Here is a 24,193-nt window from a genome sequence, read left to right on the forward strand (position 1 = left end):
AGAGGCGCAGAGCGTACAGTGTGAGTCGTTCCGTGCGCGTCGCGTCATACGCAGCGCGCTCGCTCAGCTGTTGTCTCGGCTCGCTCCAAGTGAAGTGACAGTACCGCGTCGGTGGTGCGCGATGTGGAAATCAATTTCGTGAAGGCGGCGGCGGCGGCGGTCGAGGTGGCCCGCGCGAGGTGAGCAGCAGCGCGTTGCAACTGCTGCTGCTGCTGCTTGGCTACAAATCCGCGTCGGGAAAGATGAACGGGAGTCTGGGGATAACGCGCGGCCCGGAGCAACATCCACATCGGTTCGCGGATTACTTCGTCATATGCGGCCTCGATAAGGACTCGGGTCTTGAACCGGACAAGTACTTCGGTGAGTCGTTGCCACTCGCGCTTTCCTCTTGCGCGCTGATACCGCGCTCTCGTCGTTATCTATCCCGCGAGTCTTTATTCTCAGCGTGGAATTAAGCGAGAGAGAAAGAGAGAAAGCGAGACTGAGGGGGAGAGAGAGAGAGAGGGGGAGGGGAGAATGCTCTATAACCGAGACAGAATTCAATAGTCGCGAAAAACGAAATGTCAAAGGGGCCAAGGATATTGCTAAAAATAATTTTTCGTCTTAAAATACAATCTCTCGGCAGGCAGATAATATTCCATCCAAATCCGCGAGAGGATCCGTAATCCAAGGGCGCGACTATATTGTATACAGTGCGTTCCAAAATCGTCGATTCGCACGGCTTAATAACCGACATCAAGGACCAATCTCTGGTGAGACAATTGGTCTTCGTATTAACAATATAATTTCGTGCGCGATTGCGGTAATTGAGCTTTCGCGATGCGTGCCCGGCGAAAAAGTTCAATTACTATTCAAGAGTTTAATGGAACTTTCATTCGCGACTAGACTTGGGACGGTATAAATATTACACGAGGTTTAATTAATCTGTCCAATGGTAAGCCGCAAATTGAATTTAAGCTGCGCTTCATTCCGAGTCGAAAGTAAAAGCAGGCTCCTCGTAATGACTCACATTTGATTTTTGCGAATTAATGTATTTTTTGCGAGTCGCGCACGCATACAGCGACGGGCAATGCAGATTTAACATTAACAGAACGAAAGGCGCGCGTGTTTCCGTTTTAAGCAAGAAGTGTGGATCTCGGCGGTACTTTCTTGAAACTTTCTGCATTCCAAATGAAACAAGGACTCCCGGGGTGAGGAAGGAGCGGAAGGACCCACACGGTGCGTAGAGAGCGGTATAGTTTTCCTCGTGCGGACGCAGGGAACGTTTGACAATTGATTTTCCTTCGTGGAAGCGTTTAAGCTCGCAGCGTGCGGGAATGGACCGCGCGTTCAATCCCGTGTGTCGGGCCCTCTCCGTCGTTAGGCTGTCGTACACACCGGATGTACGGGAAACCTCGCGATAGGGAGGCTTCGGGATATACGTGAATGTGCGGCGAGCGACAACCCTTCTGAGAAACTTTGGGACCGGCTTTCCACGTAAAAAAAAGAATCGTTTCAATGAGAGGTTTCTCCCTCGAGAACTCCCGTAACTAAAAGGGCTCTTGTATCCCGGTGACGAATTGTGCTTGTCCCGCCATCAGTTGTTACCCTACATTGTTTTATGGGCTTCGGACGTTATTCGTCTCGCTCGAGGATCTTGGCCTCGGAAATTGCACGAGAATTTCAGCCTCGAAAATTGCAGATAAAAGAGAAACGATTCCTCGAACGGGTTGAGTATAACGGGGATATTTATTTAGGATTTTTTCACGGAAGTAATTACATGGTTTCTCTCACACTCGAATAGCGAATTTATTCTGTTTATACCAGTTTCAATACGATGTACCTATATTTAATATGATGATAATAGTATTTATGATATAATTGAATTATTGGATTTGCGCATAGAGTTTTAAGATTAACTCTTAGCGAGATCAGCAAGATTTGCAGCGTAAAAATATCCATAAGAAAAAAAGGTAACGCGTGCCTGAGAATAAGGTCAAAGTTTATGTGTATGAGGAACGATACAGGATACACAGAGGGTTTTATATATTAGTATATTACACAGGATATTCCGAAGTTCCCCCATACGTATATAACGAATATATCTCGCACAAGAGATTAATAGCGACTTTCAGAATTCAGCGAAAACTTCTTAAGGTGAAATTGCTTGCGTATATATTTTATTCTGTTTGATTATTTAAGTAAAGTAGAATATATAAATTTAGAAATTTGTTATGATATTTGGAAAAAAACCCATTTTTGAAGTAAAAAAAGAGATAGTTCTATTTCTCTATGAAAATAGTATTATAGAATATGACTTTAAATGTTTAATATATGCTGTTGACGAATTTCTTACGACGTAATAACTGCAGTTTAGGTATATTATTTCCTTCGCGTTTCTCCGATATTTTTTTTTTTATTACTGTCAAGCTGATTTCTCCGCAAAATTGCGCACTAGTAAATATCAATAACTGCACGATTGTCGAGCGCGACACTTCACCCAGTTTCACTGCGGTTCTTCATTTTCTGCTTCGAATGGAATGCAATAACTCGGTTAATTAGCGAAGAGAGCGAGGGAGAGAAGTATTCTCTATTCTCTGTTAGAAGTATTTTATATTCATCAAATGCGTAAATAGAAAAACATTTCTCCTTGTTCGCAAAAAATCTATTACGCGCTATGCAATATATGCAACATATTTTTTTATACCTCGCGGGAATACAAATAATTGTTGAAAATATCTAGTTGAAATATTATCGTGACTCTTGATTGTTTTTTTTTCTACGGGTTAATTAATCGTTGATCCATCTTTAGATTATTTTTTAATCCATAAATTAATCACATTTTTTGTTTATTGCGTATCCTTCGGTTAGCTTTGCTTTCCTTTCGTTTATTTTTAGCAGACTTGTCTATAGCAATCTCCTTACGTCTAGTAAATCTCCTGTTTTTTTTTGCAAATATTAGCTATCCATATTTTCATGCCTCATTCTTTTCACTTAGGGCCTCACCCTTCTTTGCGAATGTCTAAAGAGCAATGGTCTGCAGAGGGGTCGCATTACCCCTTAAATACTTATTTTTAGCCTGTTAGATTTTAAGTATGAAATATTTTAATATGAAATATCGGTGCTATAAAATATACTCTTCGTACGTTTTAGCTCGATTTTAGATCTGCCACTGCAATTTTATCATTATGATTTAATTTAGGGATGATTAGTCCGGTAAACAAATATTACTACAAACATATAATAAAGAAATATTTTTTACAAAAATTACGAATAAAGTTGTAGGAGAGAATAATGCTTGGATAATAATTTAAAGTGGTTATAGTTTTATATAGACTATTAAAAATTATATATTTAAAAAATGTATATTTAAATGTGTTTTTGAAAAGTTTTGATTTTCGAAATATTACTACTGCTTTGAAATATGTCTACTGCTTAAAATTTTTCGATGTTCAATGAACTCTTTTTTAGCGCAGAACGAACTTCTTTTTATTTATCATAGTGCATACATGTTTGTTGTGAACGCCTACGTGCATGTGCGTTGTATGACTTGGCCCTATAACCACGCTTCCGCCTTTTAAACGCATACTTAAGTGCCGGTAGTCCCTTCGTGTACAAATGACCCCATACATGATGACATCATACGTGCTCGCAAGAAGGGGAGAGGCAACTTATTCGGATACGACACTTTGGGAAGCTTGAAACGGAGCATATGGGAACAAAACAAAACAAAAATTCAATTCTTACACCTTTAACAAATTGCCACAAACCAGATTTGCGTTCGAGAACGCAATATCTAATTAAAAATATTTTAATAATGTACATTTTTGTATAATAAAAGAATCGCGGAACGTTTATTATTAAAGATAATTCGTTAATAAACACATATAATATGTTTTTTAAAATAATTATTTTTTGTTATTAAATATAAGTGGTAATTAGTATGTTTTTATTTAATTAATTAATTAGGATAAGAGAAAACCTTATTTTTCCATGAAAATTTCGCGAAAGCCAATCATAGAATTTAAAAATAGATAAAATTATTTCTGAAGAGAGTCCAAAATTGGTTTAGTGAATATTGTTTTAGAATAAATCTCATATTATCTAATTGATCATTTTTTAATTTGATTTATTTATTTTGGAATTTTTTATAATGTTTTGCTGTAAGAAAAAGTAATCTCATACAAGAATTTGAATGTCTACTGTATCAAAATTTGATATTTTTCTATCAACAGGATATATACAAGTTAGGGTCAACGATCATTTTTTATGACTGCAGATAAGATTCTTCCAAGAGTGATGCTTTCCAACATAAATCTGAAAAAAGTATAGAATGCATATTACATAAATTATATACTTTTTAATTTTATTAAACTTAATATTATTAATCGTTGACAGTTTCCAGCTACCAGAAAGTTAATTAATTTCGCACAGAAACCCTGCTTCATTATGGTATTGTATAATAACTTTTCTAAATTCCCTCGCCACAGATTACAACTTATGAAAAAAATTATTTTCTAAAAAACTTTAATCCTCTCCTTCATATACATAAATATTCTCGACATAATTGATTCGTAATCAATTATGTCGGTTGATAAATTAGGTGCAATTAAAAACTTTGCTGACAAAGAAAAAAAATTTAGCTTTTTTCTTTTTTAAGAAAATAATACTTAAGAAAATACTTCAAAAGTCTTCTCTCTGGCTGTTGCGTGACACATGCGGTTGATACACGCGTTTTACAAGCACGTGTGGGGCGTGCGTGCGCACGTGTATACGTACAGGCGGATTCGCAGAAAATATTCGTTTGTTCTACGCCTCGTGCCGAGCATCATGCTCTCGAATCAATACTTTCCATGGCACAGGGGCATATCGTTCATTTATTGCTCGTTTTCTTCCCCTTTTCTTCTGCTTCGGACGTGATTCTCTCTTTCTCTTCTGCCGCCGTGCTCGTGCCTCGCTCTCCTCTTGCATTTTGTATTTACTTCGTGTCACGCGGATGCATATTATATAAATCGACCGCGTGATGTTTATCTTCTTCGAGGCAAGTACCCGGGTTGCTCGTAAACGAGATCAATGATCTCTGCGAAAGGGACTTAATGAAAATTATAGAATGTATAGTACAACCTTATCATATAATTTTGCAATTATATTTAAGTGTAATTTCACAGAAAATTAAGCTATAATTCTGCTTGAAACTAAACTACAAATTGAGAAATTTATCTTTGGTAACAAAATAACTTCCTGAATACTTAAATATGATTCATAAATTATATGTAAAGTGAAAGAAGCATTGAGAGAGAGAGAGAGAGAGGGGGGGAATTTAAATAAATTTAAACAGAAGAAATTCAAACAATTGTGCAGCTAAGAAAAAATCCTGAAAAAAAGATTTTAACGTTTTTGCGCATACATGCAATATCGGCCATTTGATTACTCTAAATATACCTATTTTTAGAGGTGTTTTAATTGATTTATATAGTTACTCGCGCAACACAGGGAGATTTGTAGAACAATTAAGAACCGGTGCAAACCCGTTTGTTTCAAGACTACCCGTTCCATATTACCGTTAGTAACCGCACTTTGATGTTGCGCGTAAGGTATGGTGTAATTAGGAGTATACTCGTAATAAAGACCGTCTCGGCAGCGATGCGTGTACGAGAGTAGAAAGTTCACGAAGATTCACGTGTGGGGGGGGGGGATTTAGGGACAATATATTCGTGTAATAACTGGGACGAGGTAGACGTACAGTAAGAGGCCTGAATCATGCAATGTTACGGGCGATTCGAGCCGTAATTCGAGTCCTAACATTCGTACGATAATTACGATGTTGAAAACAAGCTATTCTACAACATTTTCCTCGAGCACGCACTTGTACTTAGAGATACATCGCGAAATTATTAAACATCGCGAGACGATGGCTCACGATGGCAACGAGCGTTTAATTGAAGGAATCGGCAACCAATTTTCTGCGCTCGATTAAACACGATGATGACAGATCCGTATGACTCGTTTTCGGTGGGGATACGCAATGATTTTAGATGAATAGATCGTAGATAATTTTTATCGATAACTCGTACCATTGCATAAGTCGCTGAATCGTAATAATAATTTTCGTTGAGTGTAGAGTGATAAAAATTAAAGAATAAGTTTAGATATTACAGAGAAAACCATACGATGCTGATATGAATTGTTTTATAATTTACAATCTCTTACGTGGTTAAAATAAAAATAAACATTTGTAATACAATTTGTAAAATTTGTGATATCTTCTCTCTGTACAATTTGATATTGTTGTTAAAAATCTTGTGTTTATATAATAATAAATAATAAAATATAACGGTAAGAAAAAATATGTATATAAATAGTAAGTAGTGCATATAATAAAATGGAAGTGGTAGAAAAATTTCTCGTTTGTCACTTTTCATTATAAGTGCGAATAATATTCTAATAAAAATTGATGCATTTATGAATGAATATGAACTCTTGATGAAAATTGTTTATTTTGTAAACTTGCCGCGAGTTTTTACAACGTTGCTGCTGCAATATTTAACCAGAGATTCTTGTATGAGTTTGACGCGCAGTTTTCTAAAAATAAACGAAACACATATATATTTTTTGTATAGAAGACTGAAATTCGCTGAGCCAATCCGATATACAGCGATTTATTGTTATTCGGGAATCTCATGTATGTTTAGATGAGAAACTGAAATATCGGAAAAAGCTATCGGCCTGTTGATCGAAACTGGTGATTTTGGTGACGACCGACTCAATCTGCCCATTCGATTAACACTCGGCTACTTCGTGAACATCATTTCCAACCGGAGATTGATTCGCAGACCAGTCTATAACGTCAATTAAGACCTCAGATTAAAATCAATTCTACATACATTTATTCAGACACGCGCGTCTTACATAGAAAATATCTATTGCATTTACTGTAAGGAAGTATATTTGAAATTTATTAAAAATTTTTTAAGCAAACCATAATCGCTGTATTTTCCACTTTTTGCAAAATGTTAAAGAGAGTATTACTTTTTAAATATATTTATTAATACTTTTATCAATTAACGATTAACAAGGAAAAGAGCTTTGAAAGTGAAACGCGGTCAGTTGTGCGTGAATTGACATTATTTAAATTTAGTTAATAATTTAACACAAATTATAAATCGTTGCGCTACACAACGTTTTAATATCGGGAGTTTTTAGTTAATTAACCATTTATTTGAATATACTTTTATCGATGTGTTATATCTAAAATAGAATGTCTGTATGTTCCCTATTAACTCCTAAATCCTTTTACCGATTTGGGTTAAGTTTTGCATAGTCACTTACTCTCTAAACTACTACGAAAAATATAGGCTACCATGAAATCTGGATATCCCACCCATCTTCTCCTCCTGATTTCATCCCCTTGATATTTTGTGGTAATTCAAGTGCATTATTATATACCTAAGTAAGCATTGCTTAATGAAGTATATGGAAATGAGCATTATGTAATAATTAAATGAAAAAACCAGTTAATTTTAAAATATAATTGCTATAAAAAAAGAATCTCGGACAGCCCCGGGTAATTCAAGCTAGTCGTTTAATATTTTACTTTTACGCAGTACATGTACGTTAAAAGCATTTTGTTTTTATTAATATTAAAGTTGTAATGTTACTGTACGAATACAATTATTGTATAAATTGCTCTTTCAAAGCGTTCTGGGGGTATAAAACGCAACAAATTCAAGCGGAGAAACTTGCGCTAGCAACATCGTAATAGGATGTGACAGTATAAACAGCTATAGTTGTTTAAGGTAGGATTCAATTGCCGTAATATGCTGCAGCGAGAATTATTGGATAGAACGGATCCTCGAATGCACGTAGATTAATTCGGAGCACGAACTTGGGATGTGCGTACCATCCGACTTTAATCCGAGGAAAGTTCAACGTCGGCAAACGGCTTACGAGGCTTTACGGGAGACTTTCGCATACGGAAGTAATGCTTGGATCGAATCTCATTTCCTTGTTCTGGTCATTATCTACCTCGATAGTTGAGATAAAATTTCAGAAACTTCGCGAGATATCTTACAAGCGATAATCACTGTAAATGGAAAAAGCTATCTTTCTCAAAATGTAATCCAATTAACATTGTATAGTAACGCGTAATTTCGTAAATTAACGCGTTCTGTATGTAAATTAAAACATGAAACGTGTTTAATATTATATCGCAAATTATATAGGCAAATACATTCATGTAAATTATAAATATAATAACTTACAACTTGTTATGCGATCTGTACATGTTATACGTATATATCCATTAATCCATATATAAAATAAATTTTGTAAAATGGAACTGAATTAAAGCTCCACGTTCCCAAGGACGACGAGCTAATATGCTCATTTTCTTTGCATCAAGAAGAACGAGGGCTTAATTGACTGTGACCGATTGGTTGATTCATTGATCGTGATTAATTCTTGTAATCTTGTTGCAAAGGACGTTGCACAATTCGCGGTGTTCACTCGCAGTTTCCCTTCCTTCGCATCTTACAAATGCAAATTCATCGTCTTGGGTGGCTCTTTGATCATGAACGATTAACCTCGTACAGGAGTACTCTTGTATTCTGACGAGTAATACTCCGGAGCAGTTGGAACAGCGCCAAGGCTCCTCCTGGACCGTCTCTCGTGCATGGCATGTTCGATAACAACTTTGCTGATTCCGCTGTTAGATAAGCGCCCCCCCTCTCTCTCTCTCTCTTTTTCTCTTTCTTTCTCGTGAGAGCCGGAATAATTTCGTTGTTCGCCAAAGATTGAGTCGCACGTTGAATTTTCTTTTCCTCCATCACAAATATTTTGACTACTGCGTGTTCGCGAAAAGAAACCACGCTTAGATGCTCGGCGACATTCGTGACGGAGAGAATGCACAAGCACAAGTGGCGTTTCTTTAATCGTTTCTTAAGTGGAAGCCAACGGAAAAAAATGTTTCGTGACTACAAGAAACCGTTCATTCCGCGAGCCGTTAAGAACGATACTTGATGTTTACGAAGGGTATTAAGTCTAATTTGGCTGTTGATTGTTTTTGCAGGTGACTCATTGCAGTGCACACCCCTGGATCGAGCATACAAAAGCAAAGTATTAGGACATTATCCAGACTCGGTACCATGGAATCCGTTCGACGAACACGCTGTCTGCATGGTACGTGTATCTGTTATGACAGCCAATTGTTGATTACAATTATGTCGCGTCTTATAAGTTAGTAATGAATATAAATTTGTGTGTATTAATATAATTCATTTACTATGCTACAATAGCTGAATTAATTTGTAACATTTATTTGTTAATATATATCAACAAGTTCATACATGTATTTGTCGCAAAAATAAATAAAATAAATTAATTTAATTAATAATAATTAAATGTAAAATAGAAAATTTACTCTATGTCACGTAAGAAGCTGTCAGACTCGAAGTGTTTTCAGTCGCGTTCTAATTAGATTCAGGAAACATTTGTGTCTCGCGCACTCGAGGGGAGTAACTTATCGATTACATTGATAATAGCTTTGTCTGCCAAGCGGTTTGCGATTCCGTACGCAAAAGCACTCGGTGGAGCCGACCTTCCACTCCTTCGTCCTCACGAAAGAAGACGGTCACAGGACGTATGGGTTCAGCCTTGTTTTCTACGAGGAGTGCCGCAATCGCAAAATATGCGCCGCTATGCAAACGCTACAGGCGATGCACATCACGGAGCTCAGCAGCGGCCAAAACGGCACGCCTCCTACGTACGTTTGCTTTCCGTACAAATTCCGTTTCTAATTCTCTCTATTTACCCGCGTATACCTCTCTTTGTGTCAAATGTATAAAAATCTTTTTCAGTGTCATATTTCTCGATAAATTGGAAATTCTTATTTGTCTTTCTAATTCTTATTGAGGCAAAGATTACTTATGCGAAATTGAAAACTCAGAATTTGATAAACTAACTCATCGTTTCGAATTTGGACAATCTGGAAAATGTAAAAATATCTGAAAAGTGCGTTTGACATGCACATAGACATACGTTAAATAAATCCCTTTGCCTTTCTATATTTCGGAATTTTTTAAACACGTTTCGCAATTTTTCAGTGCGAGGAAGGGTCAGGATGGACATAATACGAGATCGCTGCCACGTCATTTTAAATTGTCAGCCCATTCACCCGGTGCTGCATTAGGATATTATGACTCTACCAAAGACAAGTTGCTAGTGACCAAATCAATATCCTTGCTATGCCAACAACCTTACCTCCACGCGGCAAAGACGTTCCTCACTAATCTCTATAAGTAAGATATTCCGCGAATCTTATAAAGCTCCATTGAAACAAGCTGACACAGCACTCCATTCTTCTTATATAACTAGATTTATGCTATGCTTCGTAAGAGCACTTACAAGTGATAATATTATATTAAAGCGCTGTATAAACGTTGTCTGTTAATGAACATAGGAGACGGGAATTTAATTTTTTTAAAGAATTTGTTAATTAATATTTTTTTTTAGTAATTTGCTTATCTTATCACCGTTAATTTTTAGACGGGCTTCTCAAATATTATGTTTAAGCTCGTATTTTCAGCACGAAATTCTGCAAATTACTGACGCAATGCAAACATATAACAATATCTTTATTAAGTGCTATGGAAATATTTTTTACTGCATCCATGATTATTATAGTCAAATTAAAACTTTTACAACATGTAATACTGCTAACTATGTTTTACTGATTATTTGAAACATTTGCACAATTTTTTTAGGATAATTAATCAACGGTAAACTAAACGAAAATGTCTTAAGCCTTTTGTATGCTGTGTAAATATCGTTGGTTTAAAAAGCCAAGGAGTGATAGATAGCTTTTAGAAGTGATAAATACTCTGTTTGATAGAACTTATGTATAACAAGCTAATGTATATTGTGATAATATTAGAGATTATTACTTAATCAGCGAATTTTTTTTAATTTTTTAGGTGTGTTCCTAGACATCCCGGACCTGGTCTTAGCTTAGAATCTTACGTGTATAACCTTCTGTATAACGTACCAGTACCGTTACCCGGCAAATCGTTGAAGTTTTTCGTACCTAATGATGAACCGGCGAAATCACCGTTGGAATTGGTTATCCATCAACCATCTCCATCGCTAGAACTACCGATGTTGGACTATCCTCTCAAGGACGTGTTTACGTGGTTGGGTGCAGACTGCCTAATCCAATTGTTCACTTGCGTGCTGTTGGAGAACCAAGTTCTCTTGAGAAGCGCTGATTTTCACAAGCTGATGGTGGTGTCTGAATGCATAACGGCGCTCTTGTTTCCTTTCTCATGGCAACACGTTTATGTACCGATATTGCCGGCGAGTCTGCATCACTTCCTAGATGCACCTGTGCCCTTTATAATGGGTCTGCATGCGCACAGTGAGGGTGGCGTACTAAAAATCGCTAGCGAGGTAAGTTTTTGTAAATCTTCCTTCTATATCTCATTCTTTTATCACATTCGATAAAAGTAATGTTCTGTGAAAGATCAAGGCAATTTTGTGTGCTACTAGTTATGAGTAATACCAATTGCGTTTGATTACAGGCAAACCTTTGTTATGTAGATATAGATAAGCAAAGTAGCCAATTTCCGGAAGAGTTACCTATATTTCCTCATAAAATGCAATTTATTACTGAAATCAGAGCGCTTCTAAACAAGTACAAAATACCACATTCAGGAAAGTGAGTTAATTGTCTATCTTTAAATCAAGGAAATTCGATTAGTGCTACTCTGTATCTAAATCGAGCGAAATCTTTATAGGACTGATAACATGGTCATTAATTATTACAATGGCGACATCATGACCAGCAGCCTGACGCTTCCCGGTTCTGGTTTTCATCTTCCTCGCAGAAAACATTCTTTGCACGATGTGCTAGATTGGGATCGGCCGGAACCAGGGTCACAGTCAGATAATCTGCAAAGAATAGTGGATATTGTTAAGAGAACAGGTAAGACAGTTTGTCGATATATAGCGAAACATTATCAGAATTATTTCTAACAAAAGTTTTTAATTTTTTCGTGCTTACAGTGAACATGGATGATATTGAACCTATAGAAGATGACACAGAAAAAATACTCACTCCGCAGGAGGAATATCAAGAGACTCTTATCTTCAATAATGCTATTAGGGAGATCTTTTTGAACCGTTTTGTACAAATGTTTTCTAGTTACGAACATTTTGTTATTCAACCAAGTCAGGTACAAACATACAATGTTTTCACAAGACAAAATTAAATCTGCCTTTTGTAATTATAATAAAATGATAATAAATTTTACGTTGAAGGACAAGGATGAATGGATAACCAATAGGGATAGTATGCACGTTTTCGACAAGGCTACGTTTTTATCTGACCAGCCGACTCAACATCTGCCGTTTTTGTCGAGATTTCTGGAAACACAGATGTTCGCTTCTCTCGTTGACAGCAAAGTGATGTCGACGTGGAGCGAACTCGACTGTAATATTAAAGTTTTCGACCAAAGGATCTCCGCTCTAAAGTAAGGCATAATGATATAATGCTCTTTTGATTTATTTTTAACGATTTCTATTTAGGTAAATAATTGAAAGTAAAAGATATAAAAATTTCTAAATTTATCTTTGATCTATGCTGCATTTCAGGAAGAAAGTCGGAGAAAGCATCATACGATCAATGCGATACGAGCCTTGCACGAACATCGCAGATACGCAAAAAATACTCGAACAGAGATTAATTAGCATAGATTTTGAAACAAATCCGCCTACGGAGATTCTTCCTCATAGAGCCGCATATTTTCGGAGTTTTCCGTTGTTGGATAATGTCGCGTTGAATAAAGAGCCTGCTCAAAGGTACATTATTATTTGCGACATTTTTATTTAAAAAACATAATCTCCCATTTTCAAATTCATTAATGTCTGCTATTTCTATTTTGTGCTTCTTGTATAGTATACTTCGGTAAGAGTCAACTTTTAGTACAAACAGAATAAAATGACGGGGCTTACAGCAAAGTGTATCATAATTGTAATCTGTAAGGTTTATTTTACAACTAAAAGAATTTTAAGGAAAATCGTATGAATTGTCTGCTTGATTCATTTTGCTCTGAGTCCTTCAAAAATGTACTTTTGCATGTATCTGTAAATCGTATCGCAAATTATCGTGTCTAATGATATGAATATGTAATTAAATAATTGCTTCCGTTTGTAGTAGTAGAAGAGGACAGACACAATGGAAATATAAGATGAAATCCATGGATACAAATGGAAAGCCTGTAACACCCCAAGAATCTCAATCACCTCGACCTCAAACTAAACTCTCAGCGGACATGAGCCCTGCTTTAATAGCGCAAGCTAATTGGACATTTGTAGAAAAATTGCTCAAGGTACTCTTATGAATATTATTTAATATAATTGAAATTTTATTTTATTTATTATCTAAAATTATTTTCAATAATTTAAATATAAAATACTAATTTTTTAATTGTTTAGAGTTATTTATACTTAAACTATATATTTAGTATATAAAAATGACAAAAAAATTGTATTTAAAAATTACATTTATTTCATATAAATTATATATTACATCAGTTTAATATTATATTAAAAGTTTAATATGATTATTATTATCCTTAACTATTACAATTGTAAAATTATCATTACGAAATGTCATTTTTGTGATAAGGATTGTAAATCAAAAACAAAGAGAATGTTAGTGGAGAAGATGGGATCGGAAGCCGTCGCACTTGGTCACGGGGGTGAGTCTCTGTCTGACGTCGAGGAGAACACTTTAGTCGCTAGTCTCTGTGATCTGTTGGAACGAGTGTGGAGCCACGGACTACAAAACAAGCAGGGCAAGAGCGCTCTTTGGTCGCACTTGACCATGTACCAGGAATCAGAAGAATGTAATGACGCGACTAAGTCTATAGATCCCAACTTTCTTTCCCCTGGTAAGATATGCATGTTTTAAATATGTGTTTTAATGTCGCGTAAATATTGCAGTTCAGTATACTTTAATGTTATACTTTTTACCTAATAATATACGCATAAATATGATATGTACGCACATATACGCAGCAGAGAAAGAATCGATTGTAAATTACATTGAATTATCATTATTTTGCGGAAATGCAGCACTAGCGTGGTCCGTGCTGCGGAAGCGACTCGATTGTACGTGTCTCCGTTTTACAATAAGATAATGTATTATAAAGTAGAGATTAGTGTTCTCTTCGTACGTAGATATCCCGCACTATTAGTTTTGTAAGTGATTCACCAAACAATAGTTGATATTACGTGTTTACGCTTCGCCGCACGTATTATTTTAATATTTTCGTATATTTGATGACGAAAAGCGAAATCGGCATTAGCGCGCCCAAAGTCTAAATTAAGCAATAATGTAAGCGATTTTATCATTCTGTTATACCATTATTATATGTTTAATTTTTCTTTCTTTTTTTTTATTTTTTTATGTTGTAACTAGCTAAGAAATCCTCGAATAAGTTTTTCGAGATACCGGATCGTTTGGTTTCATTTTTGAGAGGCAAAAGTATTATTGAAATTGCTTCTTACGTCAAGGACAATTTTAATGGTAAGCCTTAATATTGGCTTGCCACAAAAAACGGTTTTATGAACTAATTCCATTAGCGGTATTTCTTTTTTTGAAGCTCGTGAATGTTTAATTAACAAATCATTTCAGAGTGAGAGTTTGTCGTTACATTTGTCATTACATATTATTTTATTATTACGGTTTTTAAAGAAATTTACCAATATCTTTTATTGAAAAGATTGCATGTCAGATTGCTACAATATAATTATAGATATAATTATATATATGTATATATGTAATGTATTTTTTATATAAATTACTTATAAAGATTGTGTGTACGTCTACACGTGTTGTTGAATGTTTATATGAAGCATGTTACTGAACTTGCATGTATATTATTGTATGCGCAAAAATATATATTGAATATAATTAGATGAATGTTTGACCAAAAGAATATATTGTGTCTTTGCTTGTGTTTTGTTCGCATCCCTTGCTTGACTGGAGGGGAATACCTGTATCTAAAATATTTTATATTGTGATAGATTTGTCGAATTTGCAATTGGAGACGGACGTTTCACCTACAAGAGGTACAGATAAGCACAAATCTCTCGGTGAGAGGAAAACTGTCGGTCCTGAACACTTGAGACCTCTCCCGGATTCTCTAATCTTCGACATCCGTAATGTTCAAGCGATGACCGATATCAAAACACACATTGGGTACGCAAGAGCGTGGGTGCGGTTAGCGCTTGAGAAGAAATTGCTGTCGCGCCATTTAAAGACGCTACTGTCGGATACTGCTCTATTGAGGTGCATTTTGAGAATTATTATTTTTATTCGATCATTTTTGCATGATATATGTGATAATATTAGCAATATTTAATTAATATTAATAATGCTAATAATATTTGATAATATTATTAAATATAACTAAATAATAATCTCCTTGAGCATTAAACTAATTCGTTAGCTTTATGGTTTATTAGGAGCCAGTACAAACGATCAGCGTTTTTACGTTGTGAAGAAGAGAAAGAGCAATTTTTGTACCATCTTCTGACACTGAACGCTGTTGACTACTTCTGCTTCACAAATAACTATCCCACGACAAAGTTACCGTATCGAGTTGTGATATTCCCCAGTCGAAAGGCAAGCGCTGCTACAACTTCGGCTAATAGTTGGATCGCTATTTCTGGCACACTCTGCGAAACTAATCCAGTACCCATACCAAAAGGAGCACTCGAATTTGTATTTCATGTAAGTATTTTAATTTATATATACCACTGCTACATTGCTACTTAACTGCACAAAATAGAGTTATTAATTTTATTTAAATTGGCCAGCTCTATTTAAGTTAATTGAGCCAACCATTTTAGGATGGCTAGTATTCTGAAAATAATAGTAAATGCTCATTTGCAACATTTTAGAAACAAAATTTTTTCTAAACTTAGTATTGTGCATTAGATTTTATTTCGTGTATTCTAGTTATGTAATTATTTTTGTATTTTTCTTTTTTAGCATAAAAATTTAGGCGTGTTGTCTACGTTACGGATTGGACATGACAATACTGGATTATCACCAAAATGGATGGTGGAACACGTTGTAGTGAGAAACGAAGTGACTGGACACACGTTTAAATTTCCCTGTGGTCGTTGGCTCGGTAGAGGAATAGATGACGGGTCTACGGAGCGTTTATTAGTGGGTGCTTTAGTACCTCGAAGCATTGACAGCGAGGAGTTGGTAGAGTCATGTTCCACACCTCCAAGATGTAGATCTCCGAGTATACCTAGGCGCCCTATATTATCGCAAGTTGAACTGCAACACATGCTCGGTAAATATTATAATTACTATTATTTGTCTATTTATTATATTTCATATTAATTAATATATATTTATATACATTAAAAATATATTAATATATATTAATTTTAATATATATTAAATTTATATAGTAAATTATAGTCATATAGTAAATTCTTTAAAAAATTAAAATAAACTTATAATTATGTTATTGATCATATATAAAAATAAAATAAATTTATATAGCATGATAAAATAAAAGATGATACAAATTTTTTTATTCTAATTGATATAAAATCCAGATTATATTAAGAATTAAATAAAATAATATCAAATATAATATTACAGGTGAAGCTGTAAACGCCATAGTCAAATATCACTACAGAAGAGAATGTCAAGATGGTTCTTTGACGGCTCTCCTATGTGGAGAAGGCGGTCTCGTGCCGTCTTTGGAACACATATTTTTATTTGGCTTTAAGAATCAGAGAATATTTGGGAGGAACTTTTACGTGTGGGACTACCTCTGTGAGTACAAATTTGATCATATTTGATGACAAAATTGGAATTTAGAAAAGTGTATAATTAAAACTATTGCAGTACGCGTGAAAGAAAATTTCGAGATTTCTCTGCTAGAGGAAATGGACGAGTATTCTCAAAGACTCAACCGAGATAGAAGGGTATACACGGAAAGCAGCCAAAGATTCACGGTTTTGAGATGTTATTGTCATCTCATCGATCAAATTAATATGTTTAGTCAAACTTTAGGGAAAGATGGAAAATTCCAGCTATTTATTTGTTTGGCGGCAAGGTAAGTTTATACAATATTTTTAACGATATTATCCACTCTCACACACAATTCTTCATTTGCTGTTATTTATAGGATCGTTCGTTAATATAATTTTCAGAGAACAGCTTCTTCATCCAATGTTGCGGCCGATGAGTGACGCGCGTTCAACGACGGATATGTACGAGGAGAATTCGTTTTTGAGAAATCCTACTTTATTGACCTTCCTCATTCATATTCTTGAGCCGTTGAGCGAATTCCATATTGTCCTCGAGAAGAGCTTGACCCATGGAATTTCAAGTATATGTTAGTATTTGCCAAAACGTATCGATGTACACTAATTCGTTGCAAATATTCCATATTCTTTCGATAAATGTCGCGAATCGTGAAATAGTTTCGATCTTAAAAAATACGTCCGGTTTTCCAATGTTATCGGTAGAAGCTGTTATTGTGGTGTTTTTAATTACTGACGAAATTAGATCGATCAAGCTTTTCATGGATAGAAACATATATATTTATTCTTAATTGACAAGAGAGCCGTTTAACTAAATACTAAATAGTAACAAATGACGAATCCGATTGTTATTACGTATGGAACGATAAAAAGCTTGAAATTTTTAATAATGAAATAAAAATTTCATTATTAAGAGAGAAATTAGATGGATTTAATATTAAAATAAAGACTGTTATGGGGATGTAGCTGTACAATATGCTTTTATGAATAACAAATTAGCGACAAGAGAGATTAACGTGAGATTTATCAGATATAACATTAAACAAGGAGAACGGAAATCTCGTTCTGTTTCAGAAGCGTACAATATTATTATCGGTGATAAGAAATTAATATACAATCAGAATATATTTGGCCGCATCTTGCCATAGCTATTAGCACGATAAAGGTGGTGTTCGTTGAAATATTGATACTAATGACAAATTGTGTACCAAAGATGTGATCCCATTTAATCAATATCATTTTACATTATCATTGCTGTTAGATGTTAAGTTTCTATATTATTATACGTTATCGTATATTTTTAATGCATGCAAAATATCTTTCGAAATAATTTTTATACCTGTACACATGTGGACTAATGATGATTTTTGATTCTGTGCGAAGATATTTTCTGAATACAAAGGAATTTATCAAAATATCCGCGCATCTGATGAGTCTCGGACAATGATTTTTAGATAGGCAAATCAAAGAATGATTACTTTTTTTTAATGGCTGTGCTTTGATACTTGAAATCGAATATAACTTGTGTTGAACGTGAGTGCTAACATGACAATTTTATGTTATACGTATAATTAAGGCTGCAAACTGGTATATATGTTCCAAGAATTATACGTATATGCAAAGTTTCATAATTTTACTACAATAACTGCTTTTGCCCTCTGAATGCTTGAAGATTTACACTTGAGATAATTGTCATTTAATTAATATAATTAATTATTTATATATAGTAAATTTATTATGTACATATATTATATACATAATAAATTCATATTTTAATCATAATTGCAATACAAGAGGGCAAGAACTGTCACCGAATTGTATCGCAAATGGACCAAATGACGTAATCATCTTTAAGTTGTCGTATTTTTGTTAAACCAAAGTATGAGTTACTCGAGAAGATTTGTTCATTCTTTTCATATATATTCAATCTCATATTCATGGATCAAGAAGCATGAACGGGTTAAACTTTTTGGTCAATCAAATATTGCCTCGATCTGAGGATATTGATATCGTTACAAACTTGATATACTCAGCTAGTTTTTCTAAGCAATATGGGATAAGATAATATTGTACACTGTAAAAAATAATTCTTAAAGTACAATCGAGTGTCTCTCGTTGAGAGACACTCAGAACTTCATTGGATAACTGAAAACCTAAGAATTGTTTGATATCTTTTTCAATACTTAATTCCATGATGTTATGCGTGTTGTGTCGCGAATCTCTCGACATTGTGGCCAAATATGAGATTATGATCAACTTATGTGTGTCCGCCCAAAATTTCAATATTTAAATATACAGTTTCGTTTGAAAGTCCTTGACGATTTAACGTGATATGTGAGCATTACATTTATTGTGATAGATTTATAATTTAATGTAATCGTCTCAATTTTTTTTCTAATTTATTTCTATTCCGTTATATAAAGATATATAAAATATATAATGAATCAAAATAAATTAGAAAAATATATACATATATATACGTAAAGAAGGAGAAAATACAAGTTGTATAGAGTAATTTGGTTATGCATTCTATTGTTTTATTTCTCCCCGTTTTGTCAATGCGTAACTACAGTAAAGTGTATGGCTAATGCGCAGAGTTTAAATATGTACGTTTATGATCTTTCCTTTGTTTGCTGGCCAAACTTCCATTGTCGAGAACACTCTTCTGATCAACGTTTGTTAGAAAGAATGCCAGTACCTTGAAAATAAAGTAACTTTAAGATTTTCCGGAACCAAAGATATTTTATGCAAAGTAATTTCTGCAAAACGCAAATCTCAGGTATATACATGATTCAGATATATGCTTAGATGTATATGCCCCATCGTGGATTTACGCATTATAAAAAAACGCATATTTTATGTATTTAGTAACATTGAAAATGCTCTCGTATGATGTCAATGACTATCTCTGTTTCCTTTGTAACTTATTTTTCTGCTGTAGAAAACTTCCTAATGCGATTTTTTTCTCTTAATCGTCTTAATTATCCCTAAGTTAAATGATCCTCCCATTGCGGTACTCACGGCTGTAGCTGTTAAATTGGACAATAGCTCCAATTTCTCTGATACAAAGACTTCGTTATCCACAATCTATCGATTATGTCTTACGCTTCCACAGTCTTTCTCCTGAACGTTTAAAATTATATACAATTGTGTAGGAGATGGGGCATTGTGACGGTGAAGAAAAATGTATATAGGTTTAACATTTTATTTAAAAAGTATCGTGAGAGATTTAAGCAACAAATATCAATGGAAAGATCTGATAATCCTAGGTCCCCAGACCTAGAAAATATAATTTCCATGATATATATAAGTTCCCTTTTTCTTCTTCAGTTCCACTGTGAACCTAAATAATTTAATAGTAAATAATAATTTATTTAATGTTATTACATCGTCAAGGATTTGCACTTCATAGTTAACTAGCAATGTATTTGCACTACGGCATTTAGAAGGCAAGAATTTAGTTAAAAAATGCATAATTCATCGAATTGTATCATCATACAATAGAGTTATTTCTTTAATTGAAAGTGCATTGCCTAAAGAAACTCACCTCTATTCTATTATTGTCTTCTAGCGAAGAGAGAGGAAACGTTTCTTCGTTTCGCGAAAAGATTCTAAGATTTTAGATCGGTATATTTGTCACATTTGTAAAGGAATACCTGCAATGTTGTTATACGAAACTTATGTAGCCGATATAAATTGTGATCATTTTAGACTGACGATTAATATTTATGTTACTTTTGTAAGTGTACACCGTGTCCCCCTTATGTTAGGATATAACTGCGTTTTTCATGATCACGTTGAAGTGGAGCTGCATGTATATGAGATCGAACAATTTGATGGCCAATGTTTTATACGAATACCCCTCAATTTAAACATCTGTCGTTATTAGCATTATATGATACGCACCTTGTAAAATATACAATGTAAAACCAGTTCGTGAAGTACAAAATTGTAAAGACAAAAGAGATTATATTGGCCGCATCGAGACGAGGGTACACGGCAGCGATGCTTTCACGTGAGCTCATTAACCGTGCTGATTCAATATTTATTGTAGCCTATAATTCTCAATAATTTCGTATCCCGTTCTTAACGAGATTGTAGCTCTACTGTATATACGCGAAAATTATTATAAACTCTCGTCTACTGTATAAGGAGTTTTACAAAGCATTCATTATGTAAGTGATGTGTATATATACATATATATTGTAAGGTATATTATGTACAGTAGAATAAATCATTATCGCAAGGATTAAAAATGTATATTAATCTCCGTCTTTATTATTTATATGTATATCTACTTTGCACAATTGCATGTAAGAGCGTTTCTCATATTAAATCACATCTTTTTATATCTTTTATGTTTTTTAAATATAATTATCTTCAATAAATTTAATTTAAGTTTTGCTTTTTTTCTTTAAATTTGTTACACTTTGCTCTTAATCGAATGAAAATATATTACGCAACGTATTGCCTTTATCAACGATCTTTTTGAAAATTATAAGCATTTGTGTGTCTTAACCCTTAACTAGCACACGTCCGCGATCGAACGTTATCTGCACACGGGGTGTTGTACACCCCACACACTTTGAACGTTGGGTACGGCGAAATGGAGGCTCCAATAGGCTTGAAAAAAATCAAGTACATACATTAAACACTGGAAAATGATACCCATTAGCCTAAACTATAAAATTTTTAGTTTTGAGGCTTCAAAAAAATTCTTGAAATAAAGTTATGAAAAATGGCTTGTTTTGCTAAAAAAAAATCATATCTCAGTCAAAAATAAATATTTTTTGATAAAAATTTAACACGATGTTCTTGAGATAGAGTACTTTACGAAAAAAATTATGATTGTAGTGGGTATTTAAAAAAAGGTATTTATTTTCATGATCGCCTGTGCCCCTTTTTTCTGAATTGAAATCTTGATTTTTATAAGAAAACTTATTTTTATTTTATGTTTAACCGACCGAGAAAGATGCCTAAACTTGACGAAATTTGTTTTGGGGTGTTTGACACCCCGTGTGCTAGTTAAGGGTTAAACCGTAGGCGTTGAATTTATGCTTGTGTATCGGGCTGGCATTCACACGAGATTAGAGAGAAGGCATTCGGGAAATCTGAGAGAGCTATCGAGTCGCCTTGAAGGACCAAACTGCAATATCAGAGAGTGACAACATTTTCCAGCTTTAATATTCCAAAAATCTTCTGCTTACCATTGTTTGCTTCAATTATCCCTGTATTGGACTCTCATCCTCCACTTGAATTGCTTCTGGCGTTTGCTGTTATTATAAACAGCGATGACGAACGCAGCAATAAAATTTCATTACATGAAATCTGGGATAATACATTTAAGTTGTACATTTCCAAAGCCTTTCCTCTAGATTTAAAATTACAATTATGCCAGAAGTGGGGTGTTGTGCATCGAAAAGAAAATAAATATCAATATGCTTCTTATTTTAGAGATGCTCGTGATAAAGCTAGATTATTAATATTAAAATTAAGAAACGAATCAGATTTAATGCAAATATTTTCTGAAATAGATAGTTACTCGAACTAGTATAGACATATATGATGAACGTTACATCAAGGATTGCATTGGCATTGCACAGTTAACTGACAATACACTTGTCCTGATGTTTAAAAAACGAAAATTTGTTTCAATATATAGTCAATTTTGTTTCGTTAAATTGTACTATCGTACAATTAGTGTTATAGAAATAGTATACAATTAAAATGTAATATATTTGGTATATATATACTATATAGTTAATTTATATGATATAATTAATAGCAGATAATCGACAATGCATTCCCGGGTGGAAATTACAACCTGGCGCTGTATGGACTCCGGCTAGTTTTCCACGAGTTAATGTGGGCGCTATGATGGAAGGCTAGCCTGGGGTTGTACTGGGTGGTAACGGCAATAATGGCCAGCTCCAATATTGGAAAACTATCTAGGCCCTGGCTCGCGGAGCAATGTTGCCCCAAGACAACACTGATTGCCATATCATACTCGCGGCGTGTTGCTTTCGTGCCGCGGTCGTTACCTCCGGCGCCGCTCGAGCGAAAATTTTCTAAGTCGACCCAATACATGCCCAGTACTGAGCTGACTCTCGGCCGTAGATCAATATCATTTCTGGCCTTATACACGGTCAGTACTGAGACAAGACTAGCCTCGGAACAGAATATGGTTGCATGGGGGTACTGGTCACCGAGACTGGCACAATACTGATCTAGCGGTTTAGCCGTACTGGGGCAGTACCACCCACACACATCAAGTCTTGGCAGCCAATATTGTGCCACTTCTGGGCCATGCGGACAACTCTGGCAGAAGTCCGACATTCGCACATGGGTTATAATCCTGCCTCACTGGCCGGGCGCTAGCTAGCCCCCGGCTGGATTTCCCATCTTGGCACCCCCGCACAATTCTGTCTAGCGCCTAGATGAAACACTAGGCAGCGCCTGGCTAGATTTCCGATACGGGCGTGCCACGACATTCCCCACGGGGCCCAAAATAGAAACTTGGATCGCCCAGACACATTTCCACCCGGGGTAGACCATTAATTAAGAAACTATGAAATTTTTTTTGTTATTCAAACTTAAGAGTTTTTCAGGTTGCTAAATATTAATCTGATGTTAAATTCAGTTGCTAAATTCAAAATGTCGGAGCCATATAGCGGCCGGATATCAAAAATAAAAATTCTATTATTTTTATTTTTAATATCCGCTATTTTTAATTAACTTTGCCATCCGATTAATATTGCGGTTATTTAAAAAAAAACCCTTAACTTCGAATACATAATTAAAAAATAATTCATAAATTCTGAATGGTATATGTATATAGTTGCAACTTTTTGACGCAATAGATTCTGTGTTAATCTCGATGTTAATAATCATGCATCAATTATATATTTTTAATCATCGTTCTTTTTTTATAACTAGTGTGCGTGTATATTTATGTAAGTGTATATGTATATGTTGCTTATAGAGGAAAGACCCCGATTATGAGATACTACATCTATTTTGTGTGATTGCCGGAAGTCTATGGGCAGAATTGAAAAATATAGTAGGTTATTTTGAAGGGAATTTAATCAACTTTAAGATCCTGAAATGTAAAATTTAATTTAAATATTGATTTTTCTGAAAATTAGAAAAATGTAAAAAATAAGCTTTCAAAAAAATCGAAAAAGTGTGCTCCTAATATGAGAGACCCCGGGAAATCGCTAATAAAGTGCAAAATATATCATATTGCAATTAAAAAACTTTATTTAAAGTTTTTGAAAGACAAATGTAATGGAGAAGCATATTTGCAACAATCGTAAACCCACTTATACTCAATATTGTACCTAATCTTCCCCCTCCACCC

The 24,193-nt window shown here is 34.7% G+C and overlaps 1 protein-coding gene across 4 annotated transcripts; it reads left to right on the forward strand.

The window, feature by feature from the left end:
• Positions 1–26: 26 nt before the first annotated feature.
• Pns (DENN domain containing pinstripe) lies at positions 27–21,093 on the forward strand. 4 transcript variants are annotated; one of them, XM_071702279.1, is made up of 19 exons: positions 27–360; positions 9,047–9,156; positions 9,519–9,739; positions 10,080–10,274; positions 10,950–11,421; positions 11,553–11,689; positions 11,769–11,956; positions 12,037–12,206; positions 12,292–12,503; positions 12,625–12,831; positions 13,187–13,361; positions 13,661–13,925; positions 14,456–14,563; positions 15,064–15,328; positions 15,505–15,772; positions 16,034–16,346; positions 16,664–16,840; positions 16,913–17,123; positions 17,221–21,093. In XM_071702279.1, the coding sequence occupies exons 1-19, from the start codon at positions 243–245 to the stop codon at positions 17,408–17,410; spliced, it is 4,002 nt and encodes a 1,333-aa protein (XP_071558380.1). In that variant the 5' UTR covers positions 27–242; the 3' UTR covers positions 17,411–21,093. The 4 variants fall into 4 exon arrangements, with proteins under 4 accessions (XP_071558380.1, XP_071558381.1, XP_071558382.1 ...); XM_071702280.1 differs by lacking the exon at positions 14,456–14,563 and adding an exon at positions 14,110–14,145 and having other exon boundaries at positions 28–360; XM_071702282.1 differs by having other exon boundaries at positions 336–360; positions 9,533–9,739.
• The last annotated feature ends 3,100 nt before the right edge of the window (positions 21,094–24,193 follow it).

Source organism: Temnothorax nylanderi, unplaced genomic scaffold (assembly GCF_030848795.1).
Source record: "Temnothorax nylanderi isolate EJ_2023f unplaced genomic scaffold, tnyl_v1.0 TNYL_tig0029_pilon, whole genome shotgun sequence".
In the NCBI taxonomy this organism is placed as follows: domain Eukaryota; kingdom Metazoa; phylum Arthropoda; class Insecta; order Hymenoptera; family Formicidae; genus Temnothorax; species Temnothorax nylanderi.